The 17,631-nt window shown below is 41.7% G+C and overlaps 1 protein-coding gene across 1 annotated transcript in view; it reads right to left on the bottom strand.

Moving 5' to 3' along the window:
* Window positions 1–348: 348 nt before the first annotated feature.
* The window catches only part of fgf11a (fibroblast growth factor 11a), a 95,813-nt gene continuing 78,530 nt past the window's right edge, over window positions 349–17,631 (bottom strand). Inside the window, exons 4-5 of the mRNA XM_034164871.1 lie at window positions 1,059–1,257; window positions 349–925 (exon numbers count right to left, since the gene is read on the bottom strand). Of these exons, the coding sequence (XP_034020762.1) occupies window positions 732–925; window positions 1,059–1,257 (393 nt within the window). The 3' untranslated portion in view covers window positions 349–731. The remainder of the gene's footprint in view (window positions 926–1,058; window positions 1,258–17,631) is intronic.

The following is a 17,631-nucleotide window of genomic DNA, read 5'->3' as shown; positions in this document are numbered from 1 at the left end:
GGGGTCGAAAGATTCTGATCAGTGCCAGAACTCCATTATGGCGCCAGAGGACAGGAGGGGTTTTCATTGTGCCACCCGAGTGGAAATTGAGTCCGTGTCACCAAATAATCAAAAGGTGAATGGCAGGCAAAGAAGATGACAAGGAGGGGAGGTATCCGGCCTTCTGTGAAAGTTGCTGACACACACAAGATGTGGACCGAGCAGATGGCTGCATAACAGAAGTGTGCGAGAGTCTCAGTGACGGCCTCACATTACCATGGCTCCACTCCCAGGCTTAAGTGAGGAGCCTTTTGCAGAACTTAAAAACCGTGTTCTTTCCACTGGGGCAGATTTGAACATCGCACCCATTGGTGGTGAAACTCAGAAGACTGATTATTTGAGTTAGTGGAAGATGTCACTGATGTTTTAGCTAGAAGGCATGTGATATTTCCTTACAAACATGCTAAACGACTGTTCATCTCCTTGTGAAGTTTATTGCTTGTGGATATCCCAGGCTCTGCTTTTCAAACAGGGTCATTTAATCAGAAGGTGGAGGGCTGGTGTGGACAGGGGAGGGGTCTTTGAAGGTAAAGGGGTAAAGGGGTCTTCTCCCCACTGGCCAGCTTTGATAGACCTGGTGGAAATCCTTGAACTGTTTGTTTGAGGTTTCCACCATCACATGTTACCCTAACCGCGTTGGTTCTCAGTAATGGGCAGAGTTTGATGGGGTGGGTTAGCCTAAACAGCCCTCCCTATTCAGGTGTGCTGGTGCCCATGTCATCCAATCCACCAGTATCTCCTAGTGCTAGGAGGTTGCCTTTTGGTTTGGATTGATGGTCTTTCTTGCCATTCTGGAGTGCAGGCAAGTCACTGGAGGTCTTCTGCGTTTTCCTTGGTGGACTCTGCTCAGCAACGTCATGAAGAGACGGCTCCCTGTACATGGCAACTATGGAAAGAGGAAACCATTAAACGATGGAGCAAAGATGAATAAAGTCCTAAATGTACTCAAAGGGGTACTCCTCATAAAAATACAGTACAATTCCACTGGTGTATTTGAAGAATATCGTAATCTATTGCACCTTCAATGAGTTTGGGCAGGAAGTGTGCTGCTCCCTTGGTCTTCTTTACGCGATTCCCCTTCATGACTTGTCCGTCCCGATTGATGCCAATGTACCAGGCTCGGCCCGATTGAGTTTGCCGGTAAAGGATAGATGAGTAGGTTACGTAGTAGTTCTCAAAGACACACTCCTTAAACTTACACTCCGGTGTGAAGTTCTCCTGAAAAGAAATGGAGACAGACACTCAACGAGTCAGCAGAAGTAGCACATTTGGTTTGGGTGATTTCGGTTCACCTGCTTACCAACAACAGTTGGCGGAATCTTTCATCCCTTCACAGTTCAGTGACCCACCGTCAACCTTCAGTGCCACTGTGGCTCACACATGCAATCATGTTCTGTATTAGACAATATGTCAACACTGGGGCATCCCTGCCCTCCATTATATCTCTCCATCTTGCATTCCCCCTCTCCTCCTTCTCTTCAGCCCTCCGTCATTTGGTAACCTTGTCGAGGAACAAACCAATTTGCAGGATTGATTTGGATCCTTGGTGTGACGGGTAAGCAGAAAAGGCCTGAATAAGGACTTTGCTCTCTCTCTTCCCACCCTTATTCATTTCTACCTCTCTTGCCCGCCATCCCCTAGCTCTCCAATCTCTCTCTCTCTCTCTCTCTCTCTCTTTGCTTGTCTGCCACCCCAGGCGTGGGAATGCAACCTCAACGCCTGCCTATACCCATCGGCCTGCACATAAACAAGCTAATTACATTGACTGCATCGCCCATTCTTTAATTACACATCCATTCACTTAGGCGGCATTCATTTCCTCACCCACCCATTAACTTAACTCTAATAACACAGAGTGAAATTCAAAGGTCTGGAGTCTCTTGGAAGGCAGAATCAGATTGTGATCATTAACTGTTTTTGCTGCAGTAGTGCAGTGAGTCTCTGTATTAAACTGCACGATTAAAGTTTGCTTTGTGCTGGGTGTTGGCGTGGTCAAGCTCGTTAATTGATTTATTATATGACTTAAAGGTAGCCTTGATGTGCGAGAAATATGTTTGGCTGATGAGGTGTTGTGAGGGCATTATTAATAATCTGCAGTCAGCCACAACTAAAGGGGGATTGGTCCAGTTAGCCACTATCACTCCGACAGGCCACCACAAAAACATAGTACAACGGTTGGCTTTTCTAAGCACAGCACTCTTGAGGTTGCCTACCTCTGCCATTGGCCAAAGCACTATACCATTGAGATTTGCACCAAAATAGGTTTGTAACCCAAGACAATCCCAAGTTTTGTTGAAATTTGTTAATTTATTCTTGCAGTGACGTGGAGACCTGTGACATGTTTCGTCCTTGTATACTATACCACCTGTTGGACATATCTTGGGTAGTTGTAGGGAATAGGATCACCATCGTATTTATGATGGAAATTAGGAGCGTGTGTTTTTGAAGTTGGGTGAATCTTAAAATTAGCTTGTTTGCAGGGTCTTTCATTTACAGAGCTTGGATTTGGTGGCCACCAAGGCTAACTCCTTGTTATCACCATATTTAAGAATGGAGTGAGTCTAAGCTTTTGTATTAACTGTAGTTTTAAAAAAAGTTGTGTAATTGTGGTGATGATATATAATCCAGAATTTATAATCCAAAAGACTTGTCCCCTTTAATGTCCTTGAAATAAAATTGGGCAGATTTGCACATTTGGTTCAGTTCATTGAGTTAAGTAGTGCTAATGCTGTCACTCAAATTCTGATTCCATCCCATAGAACCACAAAACAATGTTGGCATTTTTCTTGACTTCCCACAGCTAGATACTGTATGTGTTCTAAATTAGAAATTACTGCATTTGATTGACTCCACCCACCTTATAAAATTATGCTAATGTAATGTACACTGGATAAATTGTCTGTATCCATCACATAAACTGTGTGTGTCAAACAAAGCACAGGCTGGGTGTGTTCCACACAGTAAGCACTAGTTCTGATATGGATGTCCGCGATGTGTACAGCGCATCTGGAAAGTATTCACAGCGCTTCACTTTTTCCACATTTTATGTTACAGCCTTATTCCAAAATGGAGTCATTTTGGAGTCAATTCATTTTTCCCTCAAAATTGTATTCACAACACCCCATAATGACAACATGAAAATGTTTGTTTTTTTTAATGTTTGAAAATATATTAAAAATAAAAAACTATGAAATCACATGTGCATAAATGGGTGATTCTTAGACTACGGGCACTTATGTCCTTTGATCATATTGTATGAAAAACAGAAAAAAGGGGAAATTTCACACTTTTATAGTTATCTTTACAATGAAAGTGTGTTAAGAAATTTGTTCTAGTAGTCTATGATGACTTTTTCACCTTTTTTCAGCATCATTATATGCAAATATTGCCATTTTGTGCTTGTCCCACACCCAGACTTTTGATCTTCAATGATAAAAATGAATGGTAAAAAAACGTTTTTTCTAATGTTTTAAAATATCAGTAAAATAATCAAAACATGATTGGGGTATTCAATGTCATACAACTGTTGTGATTTTTTTAAACAAAATGTAGTTGTCCCACACTATTGCCGTAATTTCCACCACAACACTGTAATGTCCCTTTAAACAGTTTGTATGAAAGATTGTTTGGGTAGTTTCTATGGAGATAAACAGTGACATCAGAGCACATGTATATAGCGCCAAATCACAACAAACAGTTGCCCCAAGGCGCTTTATATTGTAAGGCAATGGTGTGGTGGAAATTACATTTACAAGGCCAATAGTGCCCGTAGTTAAAGAATCACCCAAATATGCACACCTTTTGCTCAGTACTGTGTTGATGCATCATTGGCAGCAATTACAGCCTCAAGTCTTCTTGAATATGGAGGTGATGGTCTAGTGGTAAAGCGTTGGGCTTCAGACCAGAGGATCCTCGGTTTAAAAACCCAGCCAGACCGGAAAATCACTAAGGGCCCTTAAGCAAGGTCCTTAAACCCCTTGTTGCTCCCGGTGTTAGTGAGCACCTTGCATGGCAGCACCCTGACATCAGTCTGTGTGAATGTGAGGCATTACTATAAAGTGCTTTAAGGTTCTGATGCAGATAGAAACATGCTACAGTAAAATGCAGTCCATTTACCATTTGAATATGATGCCACAAGCTTGGTGCACCCATCTTTGGGCAGTTTTGTCCATTCCTCTTTGCATCACCTCTCAAACTCCATCAGGTTGGATGGGGAACATCAGTGCACATCCATTTTCAGATATCTCCAGAGATGTTCAATTGGATTCAGGTCTGGGCTCTGGCTGGGCCACTCAAGGACATTCACAGAGTTGCCCTGAAGCCACTCCTTTGATATCTTGGCTGTGTGCTTAGGGTCATTGTCCTGCTGAAAGAACTGTCGCCCCAGTCTGAGGTCAGAGCGCCCTGGAGCAGGTTTTCATCCAGGATGTCTCTGTACATTGCTGCATTCATCTTTTCTTCAATCCTGACTAATCCAGAAGTCAAATTGAGGTGTTTGAACCATTTATTTTGTTAACAGCAGAGTATGTTCTAATGAATCAAACACAAAATTATGGTAGTTATGGAATATTTAAGCTTAAATGCCAACTATATTGGGTCAGAACAGGTAAGTGAGAAATTATATGCACAGCATAGTCCCTTTAAGACTCGCCTAATGTTAATATTGGGCAGAGTCACATCTTATGTAAACATATATTAGATCATTGTGTTCAATGCAGACTTGCAAATGATGACTGTTTTAAATAGTAATTTGTGATCCCCTCCCCGATTAGAAAAATTGACATACTGAATTTTAATTCAATATTTTTCCAAGACATGTCCAGACTGGTTCGTCTGGGATGTATTGTAAAGGGAAAACATCCTGTTGTTTCCCACATTTGTGTCTTGGCGAGGATCCAGCTGTCTGTGCTCGTCACACTCAGGGTGCTGTCAACAAAGCTGCTTTATCAGATAACGCCATTAAAGAGAAGCATTTTTCACACACAGGGGGACAAGCGCACATCTGTCCATTGCAGCCTCATCCAGGCTACATTCACACTGATGGATTATTTCCAATTATCATAGCTAAAAGCTTAGCTAGTTCGACTAGTGTTTTTTGTAGGCTGCTTGTGAAAAACTGTAAACTAGACAGCAAATGGAGTTTGCTGGAAAATGAACTGGTGTCTCTTTGCCACTCTATAATGTTCATTTCTCCCTAGAGGGCTTTTTTTTTTTAGGCTGCTAAAAACCACTCAAGCCTTGGCACAGCATCAAATGTACATGAGGGTTTTTTTTTTAGTGCCGTGCTACTTTTTTTAAAAGCTTTAAACTTCAGCTTATATATTTTAGGCAGATTCTGGCTGAAGCTCATCACAGCAGTATTGATTGATAAGCAAATTAATTAGGTCACATGGTCAGTGAGAGCAAAATCATATTTTGGGTCATGGAGTGAGGTAGACAAAGGTTTTGATTCAACCTACAATTGAGGACTTGGGCTACATAGTGCAACAGGTAACTGAAACAATCTTTCAAATGGTGATACAAGCACCAAATTCGGCACAAATACTCCTTAGACATTACTTGTTTGAATAAGCAGACTAGCCACTTGACTTTTGGATAGGCGGCCAGGTAGGGGTCAATAAAGTATTACACAGGGGTCAAAAGTTAAAGTTGCTCCAAATTTGGTAAAAAGTGATGAAAATTATTGGTTGAACTAATAGGACTAATAAATGGAACAGTTTGACTGTTTACTGTCCAAACTAAAGGTCAAACAATATCGATGTCTATTTGATTCTATGACATGTGACATATGATACCCTGTAACACGAAAACTAAGCACGACATGGTGCAAAGTATTCCTTTTTAAAACCCTATTAACTCAACTAATAATTTACATAACCTTTTTACTAAAATTGGAGCAACTTTACCTTTTGACCCATGTACAAACTGAAATGAACCTTTGTCACATTTTGGCTGTTTGTACCTCATCTATATTATAATAGCCTCGTGGCCTCTGTGTGGGTATAGGCATGTACGTGTGTATGGCATTGATCACGGAGAAACTGGGGAGAGCTAACATTTGCCGTTTCATATGCTTATGTGTTTTGGGTTAAGGATGGACACTGCAAAAACTGAAAGTTGATAGGACTAATATTTTTGGAGAAATTAGCGATATTAGCTAACAACAGTGAACAATGGAGGTTGTGCTGCAATGCACCATGGGATTTGGGGTTTGGGGGTTTATTGTATATTTGCAGTTCAATTGGTTTAATCAGTTTACTTAAGTGTCATGTTGCTATTACATGATGGTGAGAAGTGTAGGCGTTTGATGTCTTCCTCCACCATCTCTGTTTGTGGATGTGTAAAAATAAAAGCACCTGTTTGTGGCAGAATCCAGAAAACACAAAAAGCTCTGCATGCGTGCGTATAATGATCACGCATGCTGATAGGAGAGCTGATATTTGCCATTTGCTATGCTTATATATTTTGGGTCAAGGATGAGCACAGCCAAAATGAAGCGTTGATAGGACTAATATTTTTGGAGAAACTATGGATATTAGCTAACAGCACTGAACAATGACTGCTGATAATTACATTCTAGACTAAATTTAATGTAAGCACATAATACAATTGTAAATACATTAAAAATACATGGGTGACACAAAAGTGAAAACACTTATTTCCATTGTGGTCCATTTAAAAATCAAATAACAAAATAATAATAATAGTGTATATGTGATAAGAACCTAAACAATTTGTAAATACAATAAGACAGCAAATTAAAATAAAAAAAAAAATCACATTAACTGGAAATAAAAGGGTTGAGTTCTAAAAGGTTCTAAAAACATTCTGGACTCACACCCCATTCCAACTCATTATAGAAACTTTTACATAATTTTTTTTCCCACCCTTGAAAAATGTCAGCTACCTATTTTATAAACACTACCCAAACTAGATCTTGTGGATCCCCATGGGCAACATGCTAGTAACTCCATATAATTCAGTCATAGATGGTCCAAACCATACCTTTTTGGAATCAGTACAATCAGACAAATAATATGTTATACTTTTCAATATGATTGACCCCTGTGTATTTCTTCATTAACCCCTAACTGGCCACCATATTGGATTTCCAAGTGGCTAGCAATGTTTTCTCAAGCATTGATTTATGAAGAACATTCGTGCCCAATCTGATGCTTGTATCACCAAGTGAACAATTCTGGCCAAAAATCATCTGCAGACCTTCCAGGTCACGCTGCCTGTCTGTCATGACAAAAGATACTTCATCTCCATTGTCCCAGTCCAGCCTTGGCTGGAGAAGTATCCTGCAAAGGAACTAGCATACTGTCCAAGTAGTCGTACACTCTCCTCCACTTCATGCTACTGAATGTGGGGATGACCACCAGCCGCAATAGGCCTAGGAGCCAACTTAGGACTTGATTCTACAAATAACTCCAACGTACCTATTAGGTACTAGGTGATCTTACAATTTAGGTCATAACATCACCCAGTGCACAGTTTTACCTAGAGTTGGGTGGGGTATTTGCTGGTTTGTGTCTACTTGTTTAATCTTTATTCAGTGTCCTTCTGTGCCTTGCAAATGACCAGGTTACGCCTGGATTGATTTCAAGTGTAGATTTTGGATCCACGTTTTTTCCACTTTGTCTGACTTATACACGCTGAGACAATTACAGAAATAATTTCTTTGGGTAAAACCACAAAAACCTGAGATGACTACACATTCGCAAGTAATTTGAAGATGCTGAGACTACTCAACTCATCTTCGTTCACACCTTGGTTTCACGCAGATTTCAGAGTAAACTAACTGTGTGTGTGTGTGTGTGTGTCTGCCCACTCACGCGTGTCTGCTGATGTGATTGAGAGGCATGACGAATCCCTGTTACATCAATGGAAGGTCACTGGGCACAAGATGACATACATAGCCACACACGCGGACGCACAACGTAAACAGAGACAGATGGACTAGTCCTCTCTGTCCTTGCTCAGTAACGGAGACGGAGATAAGAAGAGGAAAAAAGGAAGAGATGAAGCGAAAACGAGGGAGCAGCGAGGGAAATGAATTGAGTAGTTATTCTGCAGTAATAACCCAAACACTGTCTCAGTTCCATTCTTTGACATCTAAAGGTGTCATTCCATCCCGGTCGTAGGCATATGCTGTAACAACAGAGCCTCCCATGCACTCAGGTGCAGAATTGATTCTGTTGGGAGGCCTCCCATGGTTCAGTAGCCACTCGGCTGGAAAAAAAAACAAAACAAATAACAAAACCTGGATTACACTTAACCTGTGCACACAACACAGAGATGCACCCAAGCGTGAAGAACTTCAACGATTTATAAGCTGTGATGGGGCATCTGCAGGTAAATCCATGAGGTTAGTCTGTCAGTTAATTAACTCGCAGACACTTACTGACCTTGTTCCAAAGAACACACGTGTTCTTACACCACTGATAGGGCACACACGTGCTTGCCTTTTTATGTGTTGGTAATGCACACGAATGGGAAAGTACAATGATTGTTTAAAGTATTTTCCCTTTGGAATTTCCCCAAATCTTGGTGTGTCAAGACAACAAATCAAACTCAGAAGATTCAGACATCTTCATACATAAATTAACCTAAGTTGACGATTGGATGTCTCTGGTACTACCTCTCTCTGAAGGACTGTTGAGGATCTTCAAGTGACAACCTCCAGCCACTTAAGGGGGTGCAGACCAGCAGTCATTGGCCAAGAAACCGGGGTACACCCTGGACAGGCAGTCTATCGCACAACCGATATTTAGTTAATTGGCATTATATAACGGCTGAGTGGATCCTTGTCATTTGATTGGTGCTTTGTATGTCACGTGACATGGATTATTCGTCCCATTTGTGTTGCATTCCATACATTTTGTACCATTGCACACTGCAAACCCCACACACACACACACACACTAGTGGGGGTGGCATTTAGCTAAACATGCCAGAATTTGTTTTGCTGATGGATGACAATTTGAATGAGCTAATTGATGCTGCTAATTCTTCAACACATACACACACACAAAACAAATCCACTACACCATAAACCATCTGGAGGCATGAAGAGCTGTTAGAATGAAAAACTGGACAAATTTCTGACACAATTTTTTGCTGGACTGAGGAAGTACACAGTCTTTTTTCTTTTTTCTTTTTTTTTTTTTGGAAGTATAACTGACTATTTTTCCAAGTTGATTGAGAACAATTTTGGACTGCTATTTAAAGTTGATGTTGGACTATTGATGTCAAAACACCTGTTACAAAAGTCCCTTTTCTGTTGTTTATAAATTAATATAATATCAAATGACAAGGATCTGTTTTAGCCATTATATAAAACAAATAATGAATGTTTTTACATTTTTTTCAATGGAAGAAATATTTAATTGCTCGGTGAAAGCTGGAATGTTCCATTCAACTCGGGTTTGCCTCGTTGAATGGAACATTCTGTCTTTCACCTCATTAAATACTCGTACCATTGAACTCATAAACATTCATTATCTGAATATTATTTAATTTCTGTGCTGGCACCTATAGAGGCCCCAAGGCCCATTTGTGCCAGTGCTTTTCTATGGATTCATTAGCATGAATCGGATGAAGGTCTATGACTCTTCCTGGATGGTACACCAGTCTGATGCAGGTTGCTTCTCCATCCAGTACCCATTTATTGCTGGCTGGACTAAGACCATGTTGATTCAGTGTCTTGTCCGAGGACACAGACAGAGAAAATGAATGGGTTTCAAACCCAGGTCTGCACATTGGCAGGCCAGCACCCTATCTACTCCTCACTGTGAGAGAACATCAGGTGTAACACTGCGATGGGCTGTCATTCCATGGTGGTGGAGTTGCAGATTCCACCAGTTAGCCTCAGATCCAATACAGGACTTACTTCTGCTTCTTATGTATGCATCATTTTTTAAATGTCATTTGAGGAGGTATCTTGATAGTACAGGAGCTTGAATACCATTATGTAGACCTGGGTTTGATTTTCTGGTCACGCTACCGATCTGTGTCCTTAGATGAGTTGCGTCATTTGCATTGTTCCAGTCAGTCTCGGTGTAAATGGTTAACAACTTTGGTTGTGGAAGTCACCTGCAATGGACTGGCATCCTATCCAAGGGGAGGAATTGACAATCAAACACTTCACACTCCAAAATCTGACAATAAGCTCTGGCACCAATGGGCCCAGTAGTACTTACTTTTACTATTTCTTCTATATCTATCATTTTATGCTGTCCTTTGATCCAGCATCTCAGTGGGATAAAAGCTGGACTTCCAATATGTATACTTGGTCTTGATTGCTCGTCACGCTGCGTGTTTATGTCCTTCGACAAGCTGCTTAATCTACTGTATATTGTTCCAGTTCACCCAGCTGTAAATGGGTTCCAGCCTTGGCTGGGGAACCAACCCGTGATGGGCTGGGGTCCCATCCAGGCTAATTCATACACTCCAGTCCACTTCATGCTCCAGAATCCGGGGATAAGCCACAGGACCTGTATAGCACTTATGTCTTCTTCTCTTTTGTTGCGTGACAAAAGTTGGTCATTGTGCTATCATGAAGTTCATCTCTGTCATCTAACTGTCAGCTCACATCTACACCCTGTGTCTCTCTGTCCTGTGGTTTCTGTCTCCTCGCTTTACAATCCAATATAGAAGAGAATGTCATCAAAACAACCCAAGGGGACACAGTTAAAGGGGAAGCTGGGGTTATTGTGTGTATAGGCAGTATTATTAGACGGTATTGCTTAAATTTTCATTGTTACGCAGATGATACCCAGCTTTATCTATCCATGAAGCCAGAGGACACACACCAATTAGCTAAACTGCAGGATTGTCTTACAGACATAAAGACATGGATGACCTCTAATTTCCTGCTTTTAAACTCAGATAAAACTGAAGTTATTGTACTTGGCCCCACAAATCTTAGAAACATGGTGTCTAACCAGATCCTTACTCTGGATGGCATTACCCTGACCTCTAGTAATACTGTGAGAAATCTTGGAGTCATTTTTGATCAGGATATGTCATTCAAAGCGCATATTAAACAAATATGTAGGACTGCTTTTTTGCATTTACGCAATATCTCTAAAATCAGAAGGTCTTGTCTCAGAGTGATGCTGAAAAACTAATCATGCCTTTATTTCCTCTAGGCTGGACTATTGTAATTCATTATTATCAGGTTGTCCTAAAAGTTCCCTAAAAAGCCTTCAGTTAATTCAAAATGCCTGCAGCTAGAGTACTGACGGGGAACTAGAAGGAGAGAGCATATCTCACCCATATTGGCTCTCTCTCATTGGCTTCCTGTTAATTCTAGAATAGAATTTAAAATTCTTCTTCTTACTTATAAGGTTTTGAATAATCAGGTCCCATCTTATCTTAGGGACCTCGTAGTACCATATCACCCCAATAGAGCGCTTACTTGTAGTTCCTAGGGTTTGTAAGAGTAGAATGGGAGGCAGAGCCTTCAGCTTTCAGGCTCCTCTCCTGTGGAACCAGCTCCCAATTCAGATCAGGAGACAGACACCCTCTCTACTTTAAGATAGGCTTAAAACTTTCCTTTTTGCTAAAGCTTATAGTTAGGGCTGGATCAGGTGACCCTGAACCATCCCTTAGTTATGCGCTATAGACGTAGACTGCTGGGGGTTCCCATGATGCACATGTTTCTTTCTCTTGTTTGCTCTGTATGCACCAATCTGCATTTAATCATAGTGATCGATCTCTGCCCCCCTCCACAGCATGTCTTTTTCCTGGTTCTCTCCCTCAGCCCCCACCCGTCCCAGCAGAAGACTGCCCCTCCCTGAGCCTGGTTCTGCTGGAGGTTTCTTCCTGTTAAAAGGAGTTTTTCCTTCCCACTGTAGCCAAGTGCTTTCTCACAGGGGTCGTTTTGACCGTTGGGGTTTTACATAATTATTGTATGGCCTGCCTTACAATATAAAGCGGCTTGGGGCAACTGTTTGTTGTGATTGGCGCTATATAAAAAAATTGATTGATTGATTGATATAGAATTGATGACGAATTGCGAGCTGTTTTTCTTTCATCCTAAACCAACTGCTTTGGTGATTTTCTCTGGTATACTCTAGGAGGACGTGACATGGCAAAAGAATCATCTTTCACAGCCTTAAGAGACAATTTCGTGGAGATCTACAATGTGTGCAATTATAAAGCTGAATATTTTCGTTAGTTTTCTGTGAGCATTTCGTAATGCGCAACGTCATTATTATCCACTTGATGTTAGGCTGTGGCTGTACGGGGAAGGTATAATTTTCCATTATTGTGAATTTACCTGCAACTGCAACTCGAGGTCTATTGTCAGAGGGATAAGGATCAGCAAGGTTAGTCTGACCAAAAGCTTATTTACGGGCAAGCTGATTATTATCTGAAGTAATGAGCTTGGAAAAAAGCAACCTTAATTAGAACAAACAGCTGAGGAAGCATCAAAGGAGCTTGCAAAACGCTTGTCTAAGATTGGATTAATCATCACTTATTAATTTATGCTTAGGCAAAATAGAGCGTTGTTTTAATCCTAGTGGTATTATCTCTGTCCATGATCAACTCCACATGCCTTTTTTTTTTCTAATTCTGGGTATAATGCCATCCCTCGGTGCTTGAAAAGGTAAATCAAGTCAGAACAGCGCCCCCAAGTTCTACTTTGCTCCAAATGGTCTGTTTTTTGCTTTAACTTTGCCATTAATTCCGTAAATAAAATAAAAATGTTGAGCCAATGTTCTCCAGGAAGCTGAAACTGATATTAACAAAGAGAAGAAGATTTTAATTATCAAACTAGTTGTCTATTAATTTTATAGTCAAATTGTAATCGATGAATCAGTGGTTGCATTGTGTGTGTATATAATTGAAAAAAAAACTGCTCGTAAGCATCAATATGCAGAGCTAAATGCCAAATGCAATTGACAAAGTACTAACAAGTTTCACGCACTAAGCGGTGATGATAGCATTGTGGGCTACTTTATCAATACTGGTGTTCATAATTATTGGTGTTATGATCCCTTGACAGGCACTTGGAATTGGATCGGTGTGTCTGACTGTGGGGACAGAATGTAAATACAATGGACCTTGAGCAATTTTCTAAATGAAAGGTCCTGATAGGTACAGACCAGGGGTCCCACAGTCTCTGATATCTGTAGTCCAATTTTTTAATCAAACAGGCTTAACTTCTTCTTAACTGAATATTTTCTCAAATCCCCAGCTCAGCACAAATAAAACAAGCTTTACAACAACCTATTTGATGGGGTTTCTTTGTCCCGGCTCCACCTCTGACCTCACATTCCTCACTGAGCCCTCATGAGCTGACCCGACCAACACAGACGAGAAAGAAGTTTTTAGCAGTCCTGGGCAGCAAGAGGCCTTTTTCTGTGCCAACATTCTGGCATTTGCAGGGACGCCCCAGAGGAGTGCTGGAGCTCGACCAGGGCCGACACACTCATACACACACACACACACACGGATCATGCAAACACATGCAGCCTGCACAACAGATACACAAGCACATGTGTAATCCGGATATCTGACTGCACAGAAGGACAAACGAGGCACACATAAATGAGTGCAGATCTCCCAAAAAAATTATGTACTGTAATGAGAACAGCTGGAGAGGGCAGAGGCTGTAGCATGGGGGTGGGGGGTGTGATGTCCTCTGCCTCTCACCTTGACTGCTAGACCCTCACTGTGCATTTGAGGATTCTCCAAAAAGGGAACCTACGATTACCCCTGTGGCACCTATTTAATCTCACCATCTTTATGGAGGCATTGACAGCCACAGCAAGAGAGCGTTGCTGCGTCTAGCGCACTACACAACCGCCTTAGATCCTGGATGGCAACCACCACCATAAGCTCTTCCAGGTGTCTCTTGATTTCAAAGTCTGAAGACCCAACCACTTGCACAATATGAGTGTCTTTAAACTTGTCTTTGTCTTTAAACTTTTTACTGTATCTTCATTATTACGGTTTGTTTGTGGCTACCGCTCCACCTGCCCACTTGTTATGAATAGAAGTTTGTAAAGTAATAAAGAGAAAGTGAGGAGTGCAGAGGCAAACAGAACTTGATTATTCAGTCATTCTGAGCAAACTCCTCTGGCCTACTCTCCATGGCAGCACTGCAGCTAAACCATTTGAACTAAATATCTTAAAGAGAACATCCCCGTAACTTTTTTCTCAAACTGTTCCTCTGTCTTACAGAGAGAGGTTCCATCCCGTCATCACCGAGTGCAGTAACTTGTTTTTTAGCTCATTTGGGACAAGCCGTAAATCTTGTCAAATGCAGGAACTCTGTGCATTTGCTCTCGATGTCGCTGCAGCTTTTTCCCCTCCTCTTCTTGCCTGATGTCCCAGATTTTCCCTTATCCATTCATCTGCCTGTCCTTACTCCCTCGCCTTTTGCTGCTGTCCTTTCTCTCCGGTCATCCCATGTTGGTTACGTGATCAGAGGTGGTTCCCTATTTAGAGGCCTGTGCCTTTGTGCATCTCCAAAGGTGTCCCAAGCGGCAAATTTGCTGGAGGTTAAAGAAAAAAAAGTGCAGAGAACAAGTATAGTAGGGAGGGGAGCAGAACAACTCACAAAAAGAGTGGGAGAGCTGAAGATGCCAAAATGCATGGAAGCGTTCATCTGTTTATCACGGTATTCAAAACGAGTCTGTCTTGGCAGTGACGGTTCTCAGGCTCCTGCTGAAAACTTTCAATGCTTGTGTTCTCCAATAACTATGAGAACTGAACAAGTCCTTTTCAGTCTATTTTATATTTGCACCATAAGACCATCAAAAAACTTGGTCTGAAGTCAAGCACACTCAGACACGTCTTAGATGAGGGGTTCACAACACACATATAGTTTTCTTTCTTGCAAATATCGTCACCATTGCCTGCAAGTGCGTACATGGCATGCACATGCATCAGTCATAAAACGGCACACACACCGGTAGTTACAGTATTGGCCTAGAGTAAGGTCTGTGTGCTGGCAACAATGGTACTCCAGTGGTTGTCACGAATACCTGATATGCGGCCTTATGTGTGAGAGGGCCTTGACTTTCTTTGTTGTGGGCCTCAAGCGGTCATTCAAGGAACTGTGCACTTCAGTGTTGGCTTCATGTTTCATAAAGGTAAGTTAGGGCTAGAAAAAAACACCACATATTTAACAAATGCCTGTGACGTGAGGTTGCAAAGTAAAGCAACATTGTTCATGATGGAACAACCTCACTCTGGCACCCTGGCACTTCCTCTCATAGATAGGTGACATATATGCTGTAAATGGCCATTAAATGAGTAAACACTCCTAATACAAAACTCATGTTGCTGCTGCACTGCTTCACCCTCAGGGAGCTTTGGTGGCTCGTGTACACTGAGCACTCTGACGGGATGACGGCCATCCATTAACGTTGCCAAGAAATCCTTTAACCTGCTTCCACTTCCTTGACACTACAGCCCTGTGCTACTGGCATACTTCAGTTTTAGTGGAAGGGTGGGTGATTGAAGACTTTAAGTCCAACCCATTTGTGCCCTCGTTTTTGTATCCACCACACACAGGACCCACATAGGACCTGAATGACTTTTGTAGATTTTGCATTGTTACAATGAAGAGTGTAAGTACCAGATCAGTACCGCCTGCCAGATCTGTTCTGTGCATGTGTTCAGTTACTTGTACATGCATTAAAACATTTGACTGGAACCAATAGTTCCAGTTGCTAAACATCGCAATATCCGTGAAACATGGTTGTATGAGTCGACTGAGTATCCGCGGAGGCACGTTTTTCCATTGCCAGGATTTTTGAGCTGCACAAAATTTTGGTTGCGGATGACAGCCGCCTTACATACTCAATCTATGCACTGTATATTTGCCGTTAACCTCTGATATCCGCAACTGATGGGGTATTGCGGCTTGGCAGTGGACTGGGACAGTGTGTAAAACGGATATAAAGTGCCTATCCAGTCCACATCACAAACTAAAATAAGTTGTTGCGAATGCATACAGATTGGCTACGAATATAAGCGTTTGTATTACGTCTGCTTTGCATCTGATTTGCGGACAATTGCGAATGCATAAACAAACAGAAATCGACATACCTGCCAGTCACTGCCAGTCCAGCTGTGGAGACATACAGATGTAGTTATGATCCCCAAAGACATAGTGTGATAGTTGCTGCCATCCAACAACATACCAATCAACGTTGTCCAAGTCCAGCAATTGATCCAGAGGCCTGTGGTGTTGGTGTGAATAGTGATGCCGACAGGCTCGAGTGCGCTTCTGTTATGTAAGCAATGCAGATGCGCGCACACGCAATACAACCCGCTGTTGCCGCGACACGTGCCCGATGCATTCTCAATACATGCGTTATACATCCGTGATTGTTTGTCATATATTCGCTATATATTATTAATATATCCGTAATTCATACTGAGACATTTGTCATTTTTGGCCAATTTTGTTGCGGACAACAGCGAGTGCCCGTAATTTGTATACTCAGTGCATGCGCAAATAATCCTCTCCCCACTGGGAACGGGCCTTAAAATTGTAGCTTCGTAATACAGTTGCATGATGTCAATTTGATATAATTCCACCCTTCCAAAGTTTAAACTGCTCCACTGATAGTTGGATATTTGCATTCAGTTGTATGACATATGAAACCTTTCTTTCAAGCAATTATATTTTGGTAGCAAGAGCGCTAATTAGCTAGTCCATACTGACTTGGCTATTTAGCATGTGTCTGCCTCAAAAACAGACTTGTTTATCTTGTTTGGAAGCAAAGCATGTATTTTGATAATGTGTTTATTGGGACTGGTCCCATTTCATAGTTTTACTGAATAATTTAAAATTATAACTGTGATGTTTGATACCTGTACATTAGCTCTACTGTGACCGTGGCAAGGATTACAATACGAGGGTAGGCTGAAAAGTTCTAAGGCTGACTATGATGCAGTTGTCAAATTGAACAAATTCAGGGTTATTTTTCTACATAGTCTCCCTGTAACTCCACACACTTCTTCCAGCGGTGCTTGAGTGCTTTGATTCCCTTGGCATAGAAGCTTTCATCTTGAGAGTCAAAATAGTCCTCAACGGCAGCCATCACCTCATCATTGCTCCGATAGTGCTTCCCAGCCAAGTTTTTTTTCAGGTTTGGGAACAGATGAAAGGCAGAGGGTGCCAAGTCGGGAGTATGATGGGTGATCTACCAGTTCGAATCCACACTCGTGGATAGTGGCCATGGCCACTGTTGACTTGTGAGCTGGGGCATTGTCTTGATGGAACAGCACCCCTTTCGTCAGCTTTCCTGGTCGCTTCTTTTTGATAGCCTCGCGTAACTGTCTCTGTAGGTTATAATAGTACTGTCCATTTATGGTTTAAATTCAGCTGCCCACTTCTGCACTGTAGATATGGAGGGAGCTTCATCCCCTAATGCAGCAGCCATATCCACATGAATGTCCTTGGGCTTTAACCCCTTCTTATGCAGGTACTTAATCACACCGCGACGCCAGATTTTGTCCATTTTTGCTGTTTCCCTCTACCACGAACTTTCAAACTTGGCTATGAACCACAAACTACCTCACAACCTGGAAGAAAATAACAGTTAGTCATCAGAAGAG

The sequence above is a fragment of the Thalassophryne amazonica genome, chromosome 23 (assembly GCF_902500255.1).
Source record: "Thalassophryne amazonica chromosome 23, fThaAma1.1, whole genome shotgun sequence".
Lineage (NCBI taxonomy): Eukaryota > Metazoa > Chordata > Actinopteri > Batrachoidiformes > Batrachoididae > Thalassophryne > Thalassophryne amazonica.
The sequence above is the reverse complement of the archived record's forward strand: the minus strand, read 5'-3'. Positions and strand labels throughout refer to the sequence as shown.